General features: G+C 43.3%; 1 protein-coding gene across 2 annotated transcripts in view; it reads right to left on the bottom strand.

Annotated features, from left to right (window-relative positions):
• Positions 1-18,155, bottom strand: part of CHST11 (carbohydrate sulfotransferase 11) — a 157,796-nt gene extending 139,641 nt beyond the window's left edge. The window contains exon 1 of one of the 2 annotated variants that reach the window (XM_021536195.3): positions 17,931-18,155. In XM_021536195.3, the coding sequence (XP_021391870.1) occupies positions 17,931-18,048 (118 nt within the window). In that variant the 5' untranslated portion in view covers positions 18,049-18,155. The remainder of the gene's footprint in view (positions 1-17,930) is intronic. The other variant, XM_077783370.1, reaches the window with a different exon arrangement.
• Positions 18,156-25,031: the final 6,876 nt, after the last annotated feature.

Below are 25,031 nucleotides of genomic sequence, written 5' to 3'. Positions count from 1 at the left end.
TGATGCTGAAACTCCAGCTCTGATGGAGCTGAGGTAGGGCCACCCTGACATGTCCTGGCTGTGACTGTGCATGGTGTCACCTACCCCGACCTCACACCTCCCCAGCAGCTCTCACACCACACTGACCACCTGGGCCAAAGCATCACTCTCCCTAAAAACTGCCTGAGACATACACAGGCACACACAGCCCTCCAAAAAACATGATTCTGATGAACTCCCTGATCAAACAGGCACAAGTGCCAGAGATGCCAGAGCAGTGAGGCTGGAGCAGCAGAGCAGGGCAAAGACAACTGTATGCAGGTGACACACATCAGGTGACATACAGAAAACTAACATAAGAAATACAGACTGGGTTCAACAAATGGACAGAGACTCCTGCTCCAAATGCACATCCAATTGCTTTACCCTTGATTTTTTCACAGTATTTCCTTATGCCCTCCACCGGTGAGCTCCTGGCAGCCCCATGCTGTTCACCTCCCAGCTGTCACTGTATCACTTCACACAGGTGAGGAAAGGCAGGAAGATGATTCGATGGAATGCCAATGACTTGATTTTGAAAGCTGTGCCTGTAAGGATGATTTAAAGGTGTAACTTACAGCCACAGGCATACCTGTAAGCATGTTTTTGAAAACATTCCCTGGACTGGCTTTTCATCACTGTTAGCCATAAGCACATTAGTTCTACACAGTGATGCAGCAGAAGCTACAAGTGGCTATCCCCCACCAAAGCTGCTGTTCTCTGAAGGCTACCAAATCCTGCCCAGCCTCCCTCCCTGAGGGAAGGCAGCACATCCCTACTCATAAATGCTACAACTTCAAACACAGACAAAGCCACTGCCTTCAAACATTCATCTTTTAACTCCCTAGCAACAATTCTCTTTTGCCAGAATTCTCTATGCCACTTGCATTTTTTTATTTTTACTGAGGTCTCTTCTTATAATGCTTACAAGTACACAAACAGCGTCACCTTCATCTTCAATAAGTCTTTAAAGCCTCAAAGACTGAAGCTTTTCAGTACAATGGTGAATTTTTCACTTGAAGTTTAAGTATGGAACAAAACCCCACTTTAAAGCAAGACGTCTCAGTCTGACACTCAAGCTTGAAACAAAGTGACATTTAGGCTTTGATCCTCAATCCCACTCACAAGTCAGCTCTGGAAACAGATCCAAAGTTACCAAGGACCAATCTCTGAATCAATTTCAAACATGATCCAAATTGTCAGTCTTGCAATTAAGATCCCCTCTGCAGAGATTAACACTGTATAAATTGATATAAATTTAAATTCTCCTTCCACAAATCTAAATTTTTACTGCCAGATCACTTAACAAACTTTCCATTTACAGTTTGGCTTCACTGGAAGTCCAAGTTCAAGACTGAGCTCTTGGATGCCATAAAATCTGTCTCTTCCAGACTAATGTAAATCAGGAGGGGTTTTTTTTTTGTTTTTTTTTTTTTTTTGTTTTTTTTTTTTTTTTTTGTTGTTGTTGTTGTTTTTTTTTTTTTTGCTGCCGATATATGAAGATAAAACAAGATTAATTTGTTTTTCATGTCAGTGTTGTATCTGTTTTCTCTTCTTGCCTTCCTTCAAGGAGAACTGGCAAGACCCATACTTCCAGCACTGTAGTAGATCCTGGGAAAGCCAAGCAGCATCACTGCTTCTGCCATTGCAGTTCTTCAGCAAGCATGGAAGGATCAGAATAAAAGTACCAAACAAATCCACTGTCGGTCTTGCTAGAAAAGTCCTAACAAACTCTCATACAGCTTGCAAGCATTCTTGGCCATCCTATCAACTAATTACTTGTGCTTCCCAGTCAGTCCTGTGCACAGGTGGAAATACCTTCCTCCTCCAGAGGTATTGCCCCTGAATAACGTATTTTGGGAAAAGCAAAAGCAGTCAAGTACAAGATAGAAATCACAGCTAAGAATAACCAGTGTGCTGTGAAACACAAACCCTTAACAATATTAATCAATAATGCATCATAAAAATGCAAGCCTTAGCAGCAGAAAGTGGCATACTAAATGGCTCATAAGAAAGGATTAATATATTCCTGTCGCAGTGGAATTGAGTGACACATGATTGAGAATTAGGGGAACTTGTCCTTAGTGCTGAAGGTAAACTGCTCTCTCTGTTACCTCCCAATTTAATTTGAAGTATGGGTTAGCACTGATAACCCAGCCCTAAGGTGGTGACTGTCAGAATGAAAAGCACGGCAACACTGCAAAAGAACATCCATTTGCAGATTAACTAGGATACATGGTAGAAGGATAAAAATGTAAATTAATAATTAAAACTTTACTTATCAGTTTATTATTCCAATACAAACTGCAGAATCTGTTGCTAGCTAGGTTGACACTTCTCAGCTGAATCCACATATGTTTCTTCTGCTCACTCCTTCAGAAGTACAATTCCCTCCCTCCAGAAGAACCTTCTACAGAGCAGAGTAAGAAGCCCCAGTGTGCAGCAGCTCCCTTTTTCCATACTTACAAAAAAATCTTCTCTTGCCTTAACACCAAGCTGCAGGCAAAGGCTCAACACATTTCCTACATGCACCCAGAGGTTCCAGTGGTGTTCTTTATTTCATGAAAGCACTTCTTTTAACAATATTAAGTTCAGTAATCTCTTTATAATTATACTGAAATTCTGACTCAAAAAAACCCTACCTGGTGACATATTTCTCCTCATGTACTAATACCCACTAATGGGAGTACTTGAAAATCCCACATTTTTTAAAGCAAAAGATCTAAAAATCCAATTAGACGTGTGCTTTGATCAGCTTCTGCCTGCTTCCCCAGCAGTTCCAGCTCAAGAGGTGCACCAACATGAATTGTAAGGACTGGCCCAGCATGGAATAGCAGGGAGTAATTTGCATGCCAGCACCGCTAGAGTGAGACAAAAGCACCAGCAGGCAGAAGAAGAGGAAGCAACAAAAACCATGACCTTCAATATTCTTGCATGTCACCAGCCAGCTCGGCCAGGGATCACACACTTGGAAAGCCAGTTCTGCCCTTCTGTGAACACGTGCCAGGCTATGTGGATCCGTTTAGTGGGAATTTACTGGCTTTCCTTTGAATAAATATTCCTGATGAAATAGATTCCCCTAGAAGGGATTGTTCCTCCTAGTATACTTTCTGCCCTGAAAGTATACTCATATTTAGCATCCAGTCTAAGAGCCAAGGTTACTCTGTAACCCATTACACAAAACATGAAACCCTTACGACCATGGTGGTGGAGCAATGGGCACAGCAAATTCTTCTCACTGCCCACCACTTGTCTCTGGGCCCCTCTGCAGCACAAGGCCATCTGTGAGGGCTGTCAGAAGAGCTTCTTCAGGAGTTGGTAAGTTAGTAGATCATAAGCTAGCAAGCCTACTGCCAGGACCCTGGGGAAACCAGGAGATCTCAATTGCCGTGACCAACCTTCCTAGAGTTGCACCTCCATCACCAGCACTACCCCTTCCTTCCCACCATGCTTGTCCTTGTTCCTCTGACATTGCCCAAAGACATGGTCATTCAGTAGTAAGCCTGAAGCTTAGTGGGTTGAACTCACAGCTCCTCCAACCACTTCCTGAAGTATGGGCATATGCTAGGAAGGAGGTTAGTTTTACTGATTAGGCCAGTGTACTACAACCTAGTCTCCCAACACACACAAGAACAGTGCTGGGGCACAGCTCATCCCAACACAGATGTCATGAGAGCACGCTGCTCACAGAGGCAGCCCAGCCCAGTGCCCTGCAAAGCAGGACACTGCCTGTCCCAGGAAGGAGGCCACAGGACCAGCTTACAGAGCACAAACTCACAGTGCTGGTAGAAGGCATTTCAAGATATGCAGGGAAGAACACAAGTGGGAAGCTACAGACAGCCTATGCTTGGCTTACCATGTACAGACATGGCTGTACATATCCTTACTCCAGCAGTAATGAAAAGGTGAGTGTTTTCTCCACCCATACCTTGGAGCTGCCATGTAGCCTATATATGACACAAACCCATTTCAAAGAAATTGCAGAAGTGAGTTGATAACTGGGGTCAGGCACAGGCTCACACTTGAGTTCTAATAAATGAGTCAGAACTATCAGTTTTGGTAACCAGCAATTGTTTTCAGCAGTAATTTGCTTTTCCATTGTGCTGGTGATACCCCCTACCTATGTTAAAGTGTACCCATTCAGAGAAGCTCTGTAACACACATCCCTGTTGCCACTGCACGTCAGGCCCATCAGACTCCTGCCCTCAACTTCTGGTCTGCTTTGTGCCTGCCACAACACCATGCTTCAGGTGAGCCACAGAGGTGGAGCATGCCCTGGCACTGCAGAAGAGCAAGAACAGAGATAAAAGCAAGGTAGGAAACAACCCCTTCTTGCTGACAGCCAATTGCTTTGGTCCACTTGAACAGGAACTCATCTTTGCACCCTCTGTTCTGGATCAACACCCTTCACAAGAAGTGTCACACTTTAGCCATGAGGGGGGGGTTCTCAGATCATGTTCATTTATAGCACAACGCCCTTGCCACTGCCTTGCTCACATATGAGAAAGTGAGGCACATTTGGGGCCAAGTGCTCAACTTGCAATTTTGACCTCTCAGCCTTGAGTTGTACTCACAGATTATTGGCAGCTTGGGAAGACAAAGCTTCCCTGCTTCCTTGGATCAACCTTTTCTTCCCAAGGGCCAAATTACAACAAAGAAAGCAGCAATTAAATAAAATCCGAGTCTTATTCCCTGAACTTGACAACGTTTTCACATGTCAGAAAACTGCAAACCCATTTGCCAAAGGGCACAGGAACGGATGGGAGCTGAAAGGGCTATTACATAAATTAAGCAAGTAAACACTGGTTGTCTGCTCAAAGCCCAGCTCCTGTAATTTCCATGAGTGCAGTATTTGATGTGGCCATAGCACCATTCCCACATGCCCTCACTTGACGAAGATGGGAGCACATTTTTCCAGTTTGCTACATAACTACATTGTGCTTAAAACTGCCTGCAGCTATAAAACATGACAAACATGACAGAACCCTGCTATTTCCAGTGAGGGAGTCAAATGTGAAAAAAAAGGAGATCACATGTATTTTTAGGCTATAATTGAAATTTTAAAGTGGTCTCTCTCCTGAACATTTGAACAGATGTAGTGTGCAAGCAATCTACTACCAGCCACAACTTGTGACAGAGCAACATTTTTCATAATTCAATACAAAATTAATCTGACAGATGAGCAAGAGGCAAACAAACACCAGAACTTCAGACACAGATATATTTCTTACTATGCTTGCTTGACTATGAGGGGGACATAGAAACTTAGACGTCAGCAGGGGAGAGAAAAGGCAGGAAGAAAAGCATTCCTAGATGCTTTGCAGCGATGACAAGAAGTCCATCTCTTCAAAATGCCTCACTGCAGCTCTTAGTCCTGTACACTTGTGGGAAACAATCACATATGTTCAGCAAGACAGATGGGAAATGTTTTGTTTCCAAGACTGAGGTAAAAAAATACCCTTTCAAACATGTTAAGTAGCTTTCATTTCCCCACCTTGCACTGCATGAAGCATTACTTCCAATGCCCCAGAACTTCACAGGCACTGAAAAAAATGCTAGATTGAGCTCTGAGGCTGCTCTGAGCAAACATTCATGAAACGCTGTACCAAGGTTTTCTTTTTCAAGGAATGAACATCAACAATGTTCCATAGGCACCAAAGAGAACATGGAGGTCTAAAAGGGAAGGATCTGGGAGAGCATCAGCCAGCAGCTTCAGCCCCTCACGGAGACAGCTGATGATACTTTCCTGTCTTTGACTTTAAAACTGCTATAAGAGAAGAATGAGCAAAGTTCAAGGACAATATACTTTACAGAGGTGCAATATTTTAATTTACAGCTATGTTAAACATTGGTGCATGAATAAAAACCTAGGATGCATTATGCACATCAGCCTTGATCAACATGTAAAAGCTCTGCTGACATAGCAAGACCACAGAAAAGATACAGCTTCATTGTATGCCGTTTTGGTTTTTTTTTTTTTTCCCTTCCTTATTTTAGTAAACTTAGAGTTGCTGGCAAAACCTCTAGCAGGCCTGGACAGAGAGGGAAAAGAAAATGTAAAGGGAAAAGGCAGGCCTTTTTTCCACCTATATTGATCCAGCAAAACTCACTGGCAAAAGCTGCCCAAGCACAACACTATCTAGAGTAAGTCAGACTTGCTATTCCAGAAAATAGAAACAGACTTTAAGTACATGTGTGGCCTCCACCTCAGTCTGGTCTCATGGAGGCAGCACTTTGTATAGAAGCTCTCAAAAGGAGCTCTCAAAACCCCATGTATCTTCACCAGGAGCATTTTCCTGTTAGGAGCACTCCAGAGGACAGAAGACTGTCCTCAACATCGTCCTCACAAGCAGAGAGCACACCTGGAGGGGGCTGCAGAGGTGTTACTTAGGGTTGAGTGCTGGGAATTGGGTTGTGCCTCCTATCTAGTTTGCACTATGGTCTATTCCAAACCTATAGGGGATGGCAAACCTCAGATCATATAAGCTCAAGAAATCCATCTTACCACTCCAGTTTTATTCATGAATATGCCACTAGCCTGGCAGGAAACCATTAAATAAATCCCAACACACATACCCTTCCTGACCATGCCTCAGTGTCCCTAGCTATAGGGTGAAAAGAGAAAGCATGGACCTATTTGATGGACCATTTTGAAGCTTTCTGATTAAAGTAAGTATTACTGCACCAGCAGTAGATTTGGACCCAAATTCTCCAAGATTCCCAGGAATGCTGCTCCCAACTTGCTCCCAGTGAAAGCTTCAACTGCAGCAGACAACAGGAAAGCACAGACTCACCATTAACCAACTTAAAACACACATGACTTGACACTCAGCAGTATTTCCAGGCCCCCAAAATACTAAAAAAGTACACCAGGCATAAACCATTCTGGCAAGGTAGGAGTGGCTGAGGTACAATCTGATGACAAGAGATCCTCTCACAGCTGGAATGGGAGCCTGAAATAAATCTCTTGGTCACATCCCAATGAATGCAGAAACAAGCAAAAGGTCTGAAGATTACAAAAAAAAAAAAAAAAAAAAAAAAAAAAACCCAAAAAAAAAAAAAACTGGCAGTGGGAAAAAAGCCTAGCTAGTTTGGACATATAAGAATTATGGCCTGTTTCCCTTGGTGCCCAGGCACACTGGGGGGAATGAGACACATTTCTAGCTGCACAAAGAGTTCTCACAGTACTGTGTTACCACGCTGGCTATAGCACTCTGGAGATGGATGAGGCTGTAAGGCACTGACATTATACTGATGTATGGACTTCAGGCATTACTAATCATTTAGACACAATAGCCCTGTATATATATTTTGTTTTGCATCCTCTGCAAATATTCTCCTTTCTCTGCTCTGGAAGTTTTTCTTAAAAGTGTTCAGGAAATGGGCACAGACTGGAGAAAGTCTCACCAGCACACTGATGTGTTCTGGGGAGGAAAGAAAAAAGGAAACAAAAAACAAACCACAAAAAAAACCACAAGCTGGCTCAAGACAGCCAAATATGAAGGCAATTTTAATTAAATCACGTCTGTCTTATATCATCTATTTCAGCTACTTTAGCATCTCAAACAAGTTTTATCTCAAAATAGTTAATAGCTCTAGAAGCCCCAACTTCTTCCCAGTTTTTTTCTTTAATGCAATTACAGTTTTGCTACTGCACCAGAAATATTAATAGCCTTTTCTGCATGAGACAGAGAAGCTCTACAGGACAAGAAAGCTTTGATCCTATTGATGCTCTGCATGCTGATGGTTACATACAGCTTGTCTGCTAATGTAATTTCTACTGAAGCTATTGAAAATAGGCAGCACCCCTCTCAACACTTCAAGCACACACCTCTATAGGAGAAAAACCTTCCATTCTCTTGACTGTAGAAAGTACAAATAAGTGGGAAAAAAGACAAGCAAAGTTGTTTCTCTACTGTATATTGGTCTGTAGGAAGACACAGAGGGACAAATTCTGCACTTCATTACAGTACCTTTGATCCAGAATTGATCTAACCTAGTCAACCAAACTGACCCAGATTTACAGGGGAGAAAGAGTTCAGGCCTCCACCCAAGCCTGCAATCCTGTATTTCTACATCCAAGGGGAATGTATGCCCTTTGTGCAACTCAAAATCCTCTGTTCTAGCACAGTAGACCTGACCCAGTACTTACTAAAATCAACTGAAAAGCAGCCACTAAAAGCAGTCGCCCCAGCCCATCATGCAGACCTTGTGCCATCCACCCACCAGCAAATTGAAACCACTGAGTGTACACCTTTCAGGAGAAAAAAAAAAAAAAAAAAAAAAAAAAAAAAAAAAAAAAAAAAAAGGTAAAATCTTATGGCTTGCCCAGAACAAAACCCCAAACCCAAGAGCCTAGCAGTGCGCCATGTTCACTCTATCTGAGCTTCCCGAGCCTTGCCACAAATAACAAGTAAGATTGGTTTGGGAAGAGGAGGAGTGTGGAAAGGCAGAGATTATCTGGCACAGTTCACAGGATTGCCAGTGCCATGGTGGCAGGAACTCTGCACAATGCCCAGCTGACTGATCCTGTCACAGTTAATAAATCCAGCAAATGGGATACTGCAATGCCTGGGAGTGCAGGTGTCCACAGTCACCCTTGCAGTCCATCACACTCTGGTGTATTACCCCAATGATTAGCAATTACTTCAACTTCATAATTACGTGCACACATACACGTGCTTAATTCTAAAGATAAAATGCTCATCACCATCTGGAAACTCAAAGGTATTTTAGAAGTTAATCAAGACCAAAATACACAATCAAGACAGGCTTTATAATTTTGTATTTATGACCCCAACTGACACATTTTATTTATCACCAAGTGTTTAAAAAGTGTTAAGGCCCTCCTCCTCAGTTACTATGAATTTCCTGCTACCACTTCCAACACAGTCTTCCAACACAGTAATCTGTAAAAATACAGATTACTAGAAGGACATATTCGGCTCCTGGTACCCACCAGTATGGGTGCAGAATGTGCTGCTATGTATCAGGTCACTTCTGATAATGCAGACACTTTTGCTCTGCCTGCATACCAATCAGCTTTAAAGCACTATAATGCAAATAGTCTTTAAAAGGATTTTAACTACCTAAAGCTCTTTGTTTTAAGACAAGGTATTACAGTAAAGTTCATCCATGAGATCCACTTACAGTCACCGTATTAATTATATGTATACCTTGCCTAATTCAAAATCCCTACCAGCTATCAATTTTAAAGTTTTTGATTCCTTAATACAATCATTTATCAGCCAAAAAAAAAGTGTGAAAAAACTAGCTACAATGTCATTTATTAAATGAACTCAGAAGGTATTACTCTAAGGGTCCTGAAGCCCACCTTTATATCATCTACAAAATGTATCTTGAGTGCCCATGTCTTAAAAATGAATAAAGGGGAGAAAAAAAAGAATTCCACAGTTCTCTGGTTTTTACAGAGTACAATGTGTTCAAGAAGTGGATTGAAACCCAACAAAGCCTTTTATTCCTTGTAGATTATATATGTGCACTTTGCAATTAAAAATCTATGTTTCCTACCACTCAGCCAAATCACATAAAAAGAGACAATCTTTTGATATTAAGATGAGTAAGGAGGGCATCTTTCAGCCTGAGACAACGCTCAAAGCAGCAGCAGCAGTTCCTCTGCAGATTGAGCACAGCTGAGGATGAGAGCCTGCTCATTTACCTCCTGGAGAAGAGAGAGAAAGAGGGGCCTGATCCTGCAAAACCACACATCGATCACTTTACTCACATCCTTGAAACCAGGGCTGCCTCTCCCTGCCAAAGGAAGAGCAGACAACACTTAGAGGATGTGAGCATTTCACACGGTGCAGTCCACCTACCTCCATGACATGTGCTGGATACAGCTACCATCTCCCAAACCCCCAGAATCACAGTGCTGTGAGAAATTCTGCTCAATTGCATTGTTTGTATTTTCCATTTCCCCCAGCACTTTCTTTTACGTTTTTTCATAGGAGTGTGAAGCCATCACAGCAGTGATTGATAGTAATAGAGCAAAGTCATCCCTCAGTGTCTACAGCCTGGCACAAACATGATGAAGGCTACCTTGAAGAGACACTCTTACTGTTTAAATTGATACTCTGACAAACTATAAAAATCCTTGCTCCTACACTCTTCAAAGAATTTAAAAAATCATTCCTCTCTCAACCTGGATGTTTCCAAATGTGTAAGTTGAGAAAGAGTAGCAGAAATGAGAAACCACAATTACCACTCATTTCACTTAGTAAAATAACAAAGGCACCTATGTGGAGCACATGGCACTTCTGGGATTTTTTTTTAATATCAAAGAACTTCATACTCCTTACAGCAGCCTTGTTAGGAGAAAAAGGTTTGCACTTCAGAAATCACTGCATTTGGATTAGCTGGGCCACCAACTACAGATTTTGTAAAGGGTGGGAAGATGGGTGTGCATTCACACACATTTGTGTGCATAGCCCTCTTTTTTTCCAGTCAGCATTTTATAAGTGCTCATACTCAGCTTTTTCAATGCACAGATTCAAATTTGTCAAGGGAAAAGACATTAAATACTCAGTTTCCAAATCTAGCCTCAGTGTCAGTCAGTGTGTTCTAATGAACATTTTCCTTCAAATGTTCCAGTGGCAGCCATCTAATTTTATTTCTTTTAAATAGCATCCCCTTCTGATGCTTGTAACCTAAATGTTAATGCCTCATTCAGGACCTCATCTCTAATGTGTAAAATTAATATGACCAAAAGGAAAGCTGTCATCTGCTTTCATTGCCAACTCTGGGCACAGTGTAAAAAGCAACCAAAAAAGCATTACTATTTTAAAATAACCCTGAAAACACCGGATATTTAAATGTTAAATGCATACGGCAGTGAATTTTCTTTATACAAGGAAGCCTTCCTTGTATCCCATGGACACAAAGCTTCCTTGCTGCAAATTAACAAATGCTTGTGCTGCACCTACTTATACCATGCTGTTACCCAAAGTCCTGTTAGCATATCACAGAAACGAGAGTCCTGTCATCCACTGTGGCTCTCTGAGGCTTGCTGCCGCAGAGCTTTTCAATCTGAGTTCCTAAAGTGGAACCAGTAAAACACAGAGCTCCCAGAGACATTCCTGCAGTTCCCATGATCTGTCCGAGAGGCTCCCCGCCAGCCTGCAGGGATCAGACATCACAGAAAGGGCAGAGCAGAGGATGCACACTGCCACGGGATAGTCAGCACCCTCATTCCTTTATTCATCATTCCTAATGTGTGCACATGTTGCCTTCATTAGGTAATTCCTAGTGGTGCTACAGGGGTTGTGACATCCCCAGAGTTCACTGGGGAGGGAGTTGAAATCCAACAGAGGCTATTCATATGGAAACCTACAATTTCAGTTTCACAGAAGGGAATGGATCTATTCCAGACAATTTCCCCAACAGCTAACTCCTTATAAAGGAGCATGTGGAGAGGGCAAGAAAACAAACCACATTCATTGATCAGCATTAAATGAAAAGTGGAGGATGAAAGTATTACACCAGAAAAGCGACCCAGAGTCCAAGCATAATGTGGTAAAATTTTGGTTTATCCATGAAACTTTAGTTTCAGGTGCCAAGAAATTACATGAAAGGGGGAACATGCTGCATCCTTTGCTGATTAAATTCACAAAATCGAAATCCAAGAAAATCCCTGTGTCTGGAGGCATTAACTGAAGATAATTAGGAACTGAATTCTTTCACTGTTTGCAGTAGTCTCTGGTGGTCTCACCTTCTAGTTAAGAGCACAAGACTTGTGCCAGAAACCCCACTTTGTCACATGCAAGCATTCTGCCCACAACAAGAGGACAATATCTATAACCTGGGTACTGAAACGCAAATAATGAAGAATCAACTGAACTCAGTTGGAATTGTGACTGAATGCACAAATATCTCATCCACGAAGCTCTGAATGAGCTACAGGGAACAGGAACATACAACAAAACACAAACATGCTTTGAAATGTTATCCTTGTAAGATAGTAGGTGGATGCTGAATCTAAATAACCCACCCCAGGTCTACACAAGTACATAATTCCTGAACTTAATCTCATTCCTTTAATGTGAAGGGAAAACTCCTCTTTTCATTGATTTCAACTGGGTCCCTCATCCATGCATCTTATGCTTCATTTTATGTATGTTGACACTTCAACAAGTCACACACAGAACTCAAACGTTTGCTTTGAACAGCACAAACAATCAGAAAGAAAAACCATCAGATTCAAATCATTTTGTCTGCCATCCCAGTCCTTAAGTCCCTCAGGATCAACTCAGAGGTGATACATAATACATATGCATCAGCCCAAAAGGCTTGAGAGGAAAAAATTGTGCTAGAATGACATTCACACAAGGACAACTGCAGCAGCTTTGTCAGGCAGGATTTGATGTAGTACATTTGGCAACAGAGTCAAACAAAATACAGTAATGCTGGCTTTGGAAAAAGTAACATGAATCTAATTTCTTCCAATTGTCTGAATCACTTTTAGAGTTAATTATATGGTACAGTACAAGATAAACTACCTGCCACTTCTGAAAAGTAATGGAAGCAATTTTAGAATTCAGAAAGATGCTCATATTTCTGAATATGAAATAAAAATGACATACTAGTTGCACCCAATCAATGGTATAAATTTGTTCATAAAAAACATGGAGCATTTCAGCTCTATATGCTATTTCACTAAGTTCAAGACAAAGTTTCCGTGCACACTGACTTTATCTCTGAAAAAGTTACTTAAGCTAAGTCATGACACTTTATATCTGTGAATAGAGTGTTAGTGCTCTGAAAGTTAGGACACACTTTCCCAATATTGATACACAATAATAAAAATAAAAAACAACTTATAGAAACCTACACAGTAGAAAATGTAATAGTGAAGTAATAAATATTCTGGTAAGTTAAAATGTAGTAAGGCATGACTACATATTTTTATTTCTTCAGTTCAGCAAGCAGTTGTTGCAAAAACCTACACTCACTTGGACTGCAATGGAAAAAGCTGTTATTCTAATAAGGTTAATATTCACTAACCAGGAAGATTTTCACAAGATAGAAAGAGCAGCTTAACTCTCAACTCAAAGCAGTTCCATACCAACAGTCTCTTTGAGAAGAGTGGCCAGAGCAGGTTTGCTCACACTGATGACAGTTCCATGGAAATCTATGAAAAGCTTTTCTGGGGACACCAACAAACAGCTACAGCACACAGCAGGGTTTCTGGAGGATGGATTTCATTGCATGCAATTAAATGAGGGCCAGTTTCTTGTGGCTGTCAATTTTCTCTGTATCGCAAACAGAATAATTTAAAACCAGTATACAGGGTCCATCAAAGGAATGCCACACACCCAACTGCCTTGCAGATCTCATTCTCCTTTGTAAGCAAGAGAGAAAGCAAGGATCAATTGCAAGATGGGAGACTGCTGCATTGATTTTCAAACAGAATCTGCCATCAAAACCAATGGTGAACTTGTCTTCAGACATGAGGAAAAAACCTCCTGTGGTCTGAGTTGTTCTGATATTTGAGCAAAGGCAGACATCAGCTATCAGCCATTCCGTGTTGCATATGTAACTGAGATGATCATGGAATGAGGCAAGTCTGACCTTCATCAGCATCCAGGGGAGAGCAGTGCAAGCCTAAAACAGGACATGGAAAATGCAGCAAAAAAAATGCAAGTGGGAGGTGTGGGAAGAGAATCGGGTTTAGAATAAGTCAATTTCATAAACCTGTCTGAGGTAAGATAAAGATAGTATTAATCATCCTGCCTCTGTGAGGAATTTTACAGCTTGGGGGATCCTAACACACCACCAGTGTGACCCCCAGCCCGGCAGAGCAGCTCCTGCCTCCACTGGGTGAGTCACAGTCCCCCACTCACTGCAGCTGGGAAGCCTACAGAACAAAGTAAACACATCTGTGAACGTGTAGGCAGGCTAAAGACCAGTGAGCAAACTGATTTCACGGGAAATGCAGCAGATAAAACCATGTTGGGCTGTCACATAAAACCCCAAGACTGACCTATTTCACGCAGACAGAAGTTCCAGGAGCATGGAGCAATAATAAGCCTGCACTCAGTTAACTAGATAGCACATGGCAGGAGACTGAAGGGGAAAAATATTTTGAGTAAAAGAGACAGGAAAAATCAGCTATATATTGCTATATCTCCAGCTATAGCTAACAGTGTAGCATGGCTTTTTTCAGAAAAGGCTAGACAGACAATGGGAAAACACATCAAAGTCCCCTCTATCACTTCTTCCCTCAGGAACAAACACAGCCTCAGACAAGCCACAACAGCCAGGATCATCTGCAGAGTTTTCTTTACAGTGGTCCTGAGCACTGGAGAGCTGCACAATTCACCTTCCCTCAACAACAACTGGCTGGGGAACTTGACTTGGGAGGGTGGGTTCCCAGCCCTTCAGCAATCTCTGACAAAACTCACACAATGCAAAGGTGCAATAACCAAACAGCACATTTACAGCTGGCTTCCCAACAAAGAATGGGAACGCAGCCAAAAAGAGAAGAAACAGTGAAAACCACCTGATTTCCTTCCAGCATGAATGTGGTGGTATTTAAGATACGGCACAAGGGATACATCATATTCTTTTGCAAAGATTAGGCTAAGCTCATCTTCCCAGCTTCAGGCACTGGGTGTGTTTGTGTTGTTTGGGTTTTCTGCTTGTCTTTTTTAAACAAGGTCTCTGTTAACTATGTAGCTTTCTTATTTTTTCACCCCAAAGGGGAAAAAAAAAAAAAAAAAAAGCTATCAGCAGAAATTTGTGTCTTACACTTGTAAAAGAGTTCCATATTCAGATCTCCTAAAATGGAAAATCCCCTCTAACAGATAAAGATTTAAAACCCAGGGGGGTTGGACTCATCATCTGGTGGCCTTCTAGCATCTTTCACCTTCACTTTCACCTGAAACAGACAAGAAAGCTTTGTAAGCAGCCTCCTGAAATTCACGGAGAGAACTCTGGGACTCAAGAAACTGACAGTAAGGACCTGACATTTCTCATTGAGGACTTATCTGAAAACATTATTTTCTCTCCAAAAGGTTTGGGTGGGCATTTTTCATCTAATTCGGATTGCAAAGTGCCTCTGCAGAGAGCACGGTAAGCTACCAACAACAGTGACAATGGCAAGCCAGAGATGAGAGACAGCTCCCTCCTGCAGCCACCCAAAGATATGCTTCAGTGGGGACCAACTAGAATTTAGAACACCCTCCAACAACAAAAAGGACATTAACCAAGATTTTGAAAGCTCTTAACACTTCCAGTCCTGACATACACTCTGCCCATGATCTGGCTCCAGTGAATTCTGACACACAAGAAACATTAGAAGCACATGTTACAAAAAATTAATTCCTAAAAATGATCCGCTACCCAATGTATGCCACATTCACAGATCTACCACCTCCTTCCCTCCTAACCCTTCAGGAACTCTACATTAATCTATCACTTGCATTACAAGGATGGTAACAAGTACAATGGCATAAGAGACACCTGGGAAAGCAGCTGTCTGAGCCTTCCAAACCCAAACGGGGAACTCTGTGCAGGACTTGAGTAGAGCTTGAGAGCTTCCCAGCAGTTACTGTTATGGAAACAGCCCACAAAAAAAAAAAAAAAAAAAAAAAAAAAAAAAAAAAAAAAAAAAAAAAACCCACCAAAAAAATCACCCACAGAGTAAGTTAAAATGAAAAAGGCACAATAAAGGTTGTGATCTATTTATTTCCACTCACACTAACAACCTAAATATGTGTCACACAGAAAATGGGTGCACATTATCCTCCCAGTGATTTCACAGCATTGCATTCTCTCCTCAGAGTTTATGCTAAATCCTTTGAACTGTACTAAAATCTCAGCCTATTTATAGCCTCACAATACAATGAACGTAAAGCCATAATCTCCAACAGTTAACTATAGGGCATATTGAAAATTCTTAAAAGATGATTTTTCTATATTCAGAAATTCACAGAGGAATATTTAGCCTAATCTTTCACCTACTGCATGCTAAGCTTGTGTTCCAGCAGTATAATTCATCTGAAACAAGGGGAAATAATAAGTCTTGGCCAAATTTTCTGAATATGTGTGCAAACTATATTATCTGTGAAACTCCACCAATTACAATATCACACTTTGATTAAATTGGTTACAACCCATAATTCTGCATGGTGCCTTGAAGACCAGAAATAAAGCCTTCTCCAGGTCTGCTAAGGACTGAGTACTCCTTGTGAAACTAGTAAGCATGGGGCAGACACAGCAGGAAAGAGAATAAATATGCTAATTTTTCCAAGAAGTTGGCAGGTATTAACACAGATGGGCACCATACAAGAACACATTCATCAAGTAAATTATACCAACTCTGGAGGAGCAGGCAGCTGATAGAAAAACACCAAACAGGACTTGGCTTCACCACAGAACAGCAGATCTACTGATTCCTAATTCTATCGGTGTACCAAGCCTCTACCGTTTGATGAAAAACTCTCCAAAAACTTTAAGGAAAAATCACTTCTCAGAGAATCATTTAGGTTGGAAAAGACCTCTGAGACTGAGTCCAACCACTAGCCCAGCACTGCCAAGTCCACCACTAAAGTATGTCTCTAAGTGCCACATACATGCATAGCAACTATAGGAGCCACAAACAGGGAAAGAAAGGATCTATTCAGATCGACTCTTTTTCTTTTTACTAGACTGCAATTCCCTTATCAGCTACAGCTATATGCCTATAGCCAGGACGCTGGTAGCAGACAGGTACAGCTGGGAAGACTCGCCTGCTGAGGAGCATCCCAGCCTACCAGCCACAGCTGTTGGCCCACTACAAGGTATCACTCCCTCTTACCAGCCTCGCTCCTCTGCTCAGCTGTTAGATCCCTCCAAAAAGACACTGCAAGTGCAATTCCCACATCATTTCTCAGGCAGAATTGGGAAAAAGTGAGACAGATACATCTTTTTTTTTTTTTTTGCCATGCTGGACAAATTTCACCAAGCTGCACAAAGCATCCACGAGGGGTCTGTGCACAGAGCTGACACCGCATGAAGTTTTCATAGCCCAAGCCCACCTTTTTGTGAATCAGTAGCTGATCTACGTGAGACTTCCCCGGGAGCCAACATCTGCTGCCCCCGGTACAGGTCCATCCCTAGGATGAGGGAAACCGAAAAGCTGAAGTGGCATTAGGTACCCGAGAGCGTGGATCCCTGCACGACGCTCCGTAGCCTGCATCCCTGCGGTCACCCGTGCGCAGCCAGCGGCTCCACCCGGAGCTCCTCGGCCTCCCGGGCACCGGGACACGGCAGGACCGGGCAGCAGCGCCGCGGGCAGGGATGGCCCGGGCAGGGATGGCCCGGGCAGGGATGGCCCGGGCAGGGATGGCCCGGGCAGGGCAGCCGCCGCCGCCGCTCCGGACAACTCGGGCGAGCCGACGCGGAGCTGCCGCCGGCGGCGGCGGGTGCCCTTGCCCCGGTGTCCCTGATGCGGTGTCCCTGACGCTTCCAAAATCGAAAAGCTGGGAAGACCCAGGCCCGCGACCCCTGACGGGAGAGGGGAGCCGGGGTGCCGCTCCCGGCGAGAGGGACCCGCGGGGACCGGGCAGCTCCCGGCGCCCCTCAGCCACGCCGCGCTCGCCAGCCGCTGTCGCCTCCCGTCTCCCTTCACCACACGTACGATATAAAGCGGAAAATAACAAAATTCTTAACCAAACCAACTTTCCTCCCTCCCGCGGGAAGTTTCCTGCGGGGGGGCGAGGCGACCTTCCCGCGGCCGCTGCGCCCGCCGCCGCCGAGCCCCGCGCCTGCCGCAGCGGCGCCGGGAGCCGAGAGCTGGAGCCGGGGGCAGCCGGCGAGGGCTCCCGGGGCGGCCGCCACCTGCGCCGGCGGAGAACGGGGAGGGCGCTGCGCTCGGCGGGGCCGGTGATGTCGGTGCGGTTGCGGTGCCCTACCTGGGTGCAACATACTTTGGAAATAGAAGATGACGAGGATGAAGGAGCCCACGGAAGTGACCAGGACCATCCTGCACACCCGGTTCATCCTCATTACTTCCAGCACCGCCGGCTTCATGGCGTTGTCCGGCGGCGCAGAGAGGGCGGCGGAGCGCGCAGGGCTGGCGCTGGGAGCCGCTCCGCGCCCGCCCCGCGCCGAGGAGCCGCCGCCGGAGGATGCCCGGGCGCCCGCGCCCCGCGCCGGGGGGCGTTAATGCCGCGCTGGGCGTGACCACGCGCCGCGCCAGGCGGAGGGGCGCTCTGCGCGCGCGGGGGGGAGGCGGGCCAGGCGGGGAGCCGGGGCGGAGCGCGCCCCCCCCCCTCGCCAAGGGCAGAGATGGTCCCGCCCGGCGGCGGGCGGGGACGAGGCGGCGGCCCCGGGGGGCTGCGGGCCGCGCCCCGGGGGCGTCCGGCGGCCGCCGTCCCAGCGGCTGCTGCCCGTGAACTTGGCCGTCTCTGGGTCACTCTCGCCCTCTTCAGGGGCGCGGGGTCCGCCGGCAGGAACAGCATCCGTCCCTGCCTGGCTCTGCCCGGCGCCCCGTCCGTGCAGGGAAATTCTCCTCTCGCGCTCCCAGCGGTGCCCGTGCTCCGCTAACCCTGAGTGCCTCCGTGCAGGTGCCCCTCGCTCCGCAGGTTACGCTGCAGCCGGTCCCTGCCGCCGCGTTTGGCCGTGCCGCGCTGTCCCGGCCGGAGCTGTTCATTCGGTCAGCGGCGCGAACACAGCTCGAGGCGCACGGAGCCATCCCGGGGCAGGCACTGCCACCTGGCCTGACAGGAATGAAAGCGGCTTCTTTCGCTTGCCAACCCGCGACTGCTGAGTTTTCCGCATTAACTAACACTGCTCGTTTGTCGGTGGAATCAAAAGGTCCTTGCCCCGCGGTCGGCCCTCCGGAGGTGCATCTACCTTTCGGCGGTCGGGAGCAGCAGCAGGCGGTGAGATGCGAGCCCGTACGTGGGAGGAATGCAGAGGAGCTGCGAGCTACAGAACAAAAGGGCTCTGCTGTGCCCGAGCGAGCATCGGCTTTGGGACAGCTGGGGCTGTGGGGAGCCGGGCTGCGAGCGGCTGCGGCTCGGCTGAGCCCCGAGCGAGTTTCCCAAGGCGAAGCACACGGCTCAGCTCCCTAACCGGGGCTATGCACGGGCTCTGAGCTGCACAGGTGTTGAAAGCACAGTGCTGAATGGAAATGTTTTCTTTGCAATATACCATTCACCTTTCTGCGGTGGTAACAGTTCTGTTTGTTCTCCTGATGCATTCAAATACCACTTTGCTATTAGTTTTCTTTTTGCTAAACTGAAGATCATTATACTGATGTTAATACCATCTTCACGTGTAAAAGAATATTCTCCCCCTTCTATCTGTTCTTCTGATGAGTTAGGGGGAGGGGTCTTGAAAACAGCCCTGAACACTGAATCCAAAGCTGAGAAGCAAGTGGAGTAAAACATACTTTAAGCTAAAAGAAACCCTCTCACTTCCATCTCCTCCCACACTTGCCCCCTGCCCCCTCAAAAGAGCCAAACCCCACAAACAGACAACCCCAAACAAAACAAACAAGCAAACAAACCCCCACCCAACAAACCCAGAAGGTATGAGTGTTCATTTCCAGTTAATTGTGACAGAAACATGCAAAGTCATCAGTTTTTTTCATTTCTACTTTGCAAAAGCCAAAGATTTTACCTCAAGTATAAACCAGTAATTAGTTAGGCATTTGCAATGGGGTCGATTATTTAGGTTTGGCCTGGAGTTCCTTTTATCAGAAACAAATTCCATTGTTCATTAAGGAAGGTTTTACACTATCTTTTGCTTACTTTCTCTAGATTTTCTCCATTTTTCCTTTTAGCAGATTTAATATGCAGTGACCATTTTCTAGTCTTCCTAATGTAAAGGAAGATTTAAATTTATTTTTCTCTTTTAAGTCCAAACTGCAAACACGACAAAAAGGCATTCTATGAAAAGCACTAGACAAAGAGAAGCGTTTCCATGTAATGCATCAAAGTGGCGGATCGTTAAGGCAGTCAGCAAAAGTCAACGAGAAGCAGAGCCTGGCATTTCAGCATCCCCTGTCAATACATGTGCTGCAGCACAACAGCAACTGCAGTATTTTAACAGAGAGAACTGGACTGTCTCCAGAAGCCTGGATAAGACATCGAGGGCTGAGGGAAAAAGCCTAGAACTCAATACTCAGCCAAGTGACACAAGAAGAGAAATGCTTCATGCTGTTAGAGAAGGTAGACAGTTTTTCAGTGTGGCTTAACAATAGTTACCTTTTTCTCTTTTCTTTTCTTTTCTTTTCTTTTCTTTTCTTTTCTTTTCTTTTCTTTTCTTTTCTTTTCTTTTCTTTTCTTTTCTTTTCTTTTCTTTTCTTTTCTTTTCTTTTCTTTTCTTTTCTTTCCTTTCCTTTCCTTTCCTTTTCTTTTCCTTTTCTTTTTTCTTTTCTTTTCTGCATTATCCTCTCATGGAACAATGGTGAGTTTTAAAGCATTGAGAAGAAAATCACCAGCTGTGTTACCATTTACTTTTAAAAGAACATTATAAAGCAATAGCATCATTATGGACATTGGCAATTCTAAACTCAACATCCACCCAAATGCTTACAGCATCTCTGCAAATTTCCAACTATGACAACCTTCCTGGTGAGTCAGGACAATGAAATGCAGCAGCCTATTTTTGAGACAGCCAGTTTTTTGTTTTCCTACAAAAAAAGAGCATAACTGAGGTAACATAAGGAAACACAGTTGTCTTTCCAGGTGGGTGCCAAGTTACAGAATAAGTACACAAACAGCTCAGACACTTCTAAAGTATGCCTCTCTCTGAGTGGCAACTTCAGCAGCTCCAGAGCAGCAGGGAGTCTGGATCGTACTGTGGGTGTGATCACCTACAATTCCCATCATAATAACCAGCATTCAGTATCTCTGAATAAATATAGTACCATCATCCAAGAGATGTCTGGAAAGAAAGACTTAAGAGATTAAGAACCAGATGCCAGTGACATCAAAAGTACAGACAATGTTTTGTGGGTTATTTTGTATAATAAAAGAGCTTCACAAAAAACAAAAAACAAAAAAAACCACAAACAAACAAACAAAAAAAAACAACAACAAAAAAAAAAAAACGAACCAAACACAACCTCCCACATTACTATTTATTAATAAAAGTCCAAAAATTGCAAAACTGCAGTTGAAGACCAGCACAGATGTAAATACAGCATGTAGTAAATACAGGGTGCAATTTACCAAAAAAATGACAAGCAGGCTAGTATTGAAGAGCGTGTTGAATGGTTAAACAGAATGCCATTAGAAAACAGAGGTATCTGTGAGAAACAGAGTCTGTGCAGCTTTTCCTCTCTACAGAAAGAATCTCAGAAAAAAAAGTTGTTTTGTTTTATACTGATAAGCTTCATCCTTTTAAATCAGAAGGTGAAATTTTTACAGAATGTCTAATGTTGTTGAAGAAATACACACAAGCTTTAGGCATGAAAGCTGCCTTCAGATCTGAAACTGCACATTTCATATTCTGTCTAACCTGAGACCATTGTGACTCCAATCCCATCACAACCCTTAGCCACCAGAGGGTGAAGTCAGGTGGATGAGAAAATCTTCTGGATGTGTCTTCTGATTATATTCTGTGGGAATAATTTTTAACTTTTCTGGCTGAAACAGCAATATCATCAAGGGACTGGGTCTTAGGCTTTATCCCCCAAGGAAAAGAGCACATTGCTTTAATGATTCCAGGCAATCAATGGACCTTTCATTTGATAAGCTACCCTAAAATGTGTTGTCTGAAGGTAGGTAGACAAATAAATAAGTATGTTAATAGTCAGACACTCTCCCCACCTCAGCCTGAGATTCCCTGTCAGTCAAAAAGTGTTTGGCAATGTTACTCCATTAACGTATGGTAACATTTTTTTAAGATACCGATTCTGAGCTCATTAAAAAAAGCATGTGAGAAGCTCCCTAACCCAGCTGATTCCAGTGGAATTAGGACAAAGGTCATTTCCCTACACAAATTCCTCACTCAGCAACTCACTGTCTGCATGATGAAAGGCCACACACCTCCAGGAAGCCACCTCCATAGAGAATTGAAAGACAGTCCTTTCTGGAGCTAAGCAGATGTCTTGCCCCCTTCTTCTTCCCTCCAAATAAGACCCCCCTTCTTCTTCCCTCCAAATAAGACCCCCCATACACCTGTGAAGCAACCAGAAGAAGCAATATATGATGTATTTCAAGATTAAAATGGGACCTTCAAGCAAAATCTATACTTGATGTAAGAGCACTCTGATATTAATTGTAAAGTTCTTAGTAACAAGACTTGGAGGAGAATTGCGTAGAGGCAATTTTTAAGCTTTCCTTTGAAGGATGCAATTTCTAGAGGTAATGGATGTTTGCACCTCTGCCCACTGCAAAAAACAGCTGTAGTGAATCAAACCCAGTGGTCCAGCACTGTCCAGGACAATGCCACTGTCTTCAGAGAAAGCATCAGTTTGCCCTGCAACAAGTAGCAGTGGTCAAGTCTGCCAAAAAATTGGTGTTTGCTTGTGACATTTATTAAGTAGAGCTTGGTTTTTGTCCTGCAATGCAAATGGTTTCACTTGGGGAACACTCTCCTGAAAGTCAAATCCAAGAAAAATTCCAATGCATCCAGTCACCACAGTTACAACCAGAGCAGCCAATACAAATTCCTGGGCAAAGCAGACATTAAAATATTTGCCAAGTTCTATTGAAGTTCAGCTCTCTTTTTTTTTTCACTGTGTGTATACTTCTTTTGCAGTTTTCCCTATTGTGAAGGACATTTTTTATGAAGTGAAATACTGGAGTAAAATTTTAAAATTGTAAGGGCCAAAGCAGCTTCAAGACAAGCAGAAATCCCCTGTTGAGTTAGTTGCCTGTGTTGAAAGGAGACTTTTAAATGGACAAGCATTTGCTCCAGCAATGGCAGTGCACCCTTAAGTTGCACTGAAATTCAGATCTGTTTGCCAACTGACCTTGGAGCATCATCTGCAGTGTGACTCAAGAGCACAGAGAGGCTGAAATAAGAGGAATTACTAGTTTTTTGTAGGGTTGCTCACGTTGCTCACACCAATTCTATTCTCAGACACCAGGGATTACTCATGCTCTTCAGAACATATTGCTGGCTTCCTGCTCTGCTGCTCATTAGACACAAGAGTGTCAGAATGATGCCCAGTAGCCAGGAAGGCAGGATGTGGTGAGCAGAAGCAGCACAGCACCAGAACAGCACAAACTGCATACAATTTATAAAACACAAGCAGCTCCCTCCACTCACCAGGTAGCAGTTTCCCAGCTAAAGTTCAAGCAAGATGCTTTCAGGAACAAATTGATTTGTCTGCAAGAGTTGGAGCGGTTTATATATTACTTGGGGGGGGAAATTCCAGCTGAATAGGAATGAGCACACAGACTTAAAACCCCCCCCAAAAACACCCTTGCAGAAGACATGAAAAGGATCATAGAGGAGGGATGGATCATGGAGGGATCATGGAGGGATCTAGAACAAGGAAAGATCTGCCCCACCCAAAGAGAAAAAGGAAACTGGAAAACCAGTTTACTCAGATTGTCAAGACTGTATTTTTTTAAATAAAAATCCATACTCATCTCCTGTGTTTGGGATTTTATAAGAACTTTTACATGATTTTTTGACTCTTCTGAAACAATCTCTAATTATTTCTGATTATATAAATAAACTACTGGTATTTTCTGTAAAGTGTTTCTTTCAAAACCATTATGATTGTCTCTCCACTAGATCCTAGTAGATCTCCTAGGGTAGATTCACTGCCCCAACTCTCATATTCCATCCATCTGCTCTCCAACTGGTCAAATGTCAATACATGGTTAGTCAACAGAAAACACATTTACATTACACAATTAATTTGCCCTGTTTTAGACATCCAAAGTGCAATGAGGTTGACTGAAAAGCTTCTGGATATCTGGCTCTGCTACACACACCTATATTATACAGCTAGGTGAAACAAATCCCAGGAGAACCTTCTAAATCTTTTGTTTTTGAAGGAAATGCTGCCAAAGCTCATGTTTTGTGCCCTAATGTTCAGCTTGTATCCTGTTATCTTCTCACCTATGTTACAGTCAAAAATGGGAGCCTGATTTTTCATTGTCTTTGACCATGTTTATCTCAGTATAGGTTGTTTTAGGTCAGTAATATATCCTCTCTTTTCCTAGATTTTTTCTACCCCCCCAAAAAAAAAATCAGACTACGTACAAACATAAACATTTTTTATGTATAAAATGTTTCCCAGTAGAAGTATTAAACAATTTTCTAGCAATCATAAGGAACTGAAATCTTGTATATCTATGTATGTAATTTTGAGATAGAGATTTCTTTTCCTTTTATGCCAAAATTGTAGACAATCACATACCCTCTTTGGACACCTGGAACATGTCCAGAAGACCATTTTAAGTCAACAGATGCTGGAAAATTTCTTTGCTATTTTTCAGTAGTGAAATGAGTTCTATGCAATTTTTCATTCTAGTTTACAGTGATAACTACTACATGTTAAAGTTACACACATATTTGATTTAATTGCGTGCTTAAATGTGTTGAATAATTTCCAAAATCAACAGCAAGTCAACAGCATTAAGTGGAAAGTTACATACCTCTTATGTTGTTATGCTTTTCTTGTGTCTCATTCCTTTGACATTTGCACTAGGAGAAAAGATCCACTGAAGCCAGTAGAAGTATAGATGTTAAAAAGAGATCCAAGGTTGAAAACAAGGCAGGTTTTGTGCCCAAAGGACAATTGCACTACTAAAAATCAACATACTGAAGAGGCAGAAATTTGTACTTACAAGTAGGATTTTTCTCAGTCTAAACTACAGTGACCTTAGGCTTGGGAAGTGCTATGAGGTGCTTAACTGAAAAGCACCATGGGATTATGACAAGTAGTTTAGAAACACATTTAAAAGAAAAGCATTTTCTACAGCTAATTAAATGGTGGGTTTTTTCTCTTTCACCATCCCTTCTCAATTAAAAGGTGTGACTTCAGGGACTCTTTCTATTCAAAGGATGTCTAGGTGATTTTACAGGAGAGGGAACAG

Source organism: Lonchura striata, chromosome 5 (assembly GCF_046129695.1).
Source record: "Lonchura striata isolate bLonStr1 chromosome 5, bLonStr1.mat, whole genome shotgun sequence".
In the NCBI taxonomy this organism is placed as follows: domain Eukaryota; kingdom Metazoa; phylum Chordata; class Aves; order Passeriformes; family Estrildidae; genus Lonchura; species Lonchura striata.
The sequence above is the reverse complement of the archived record's forward strand: the minus strand, read 5'-3'. Positions and strand labels throughout refer to the sequence as shown.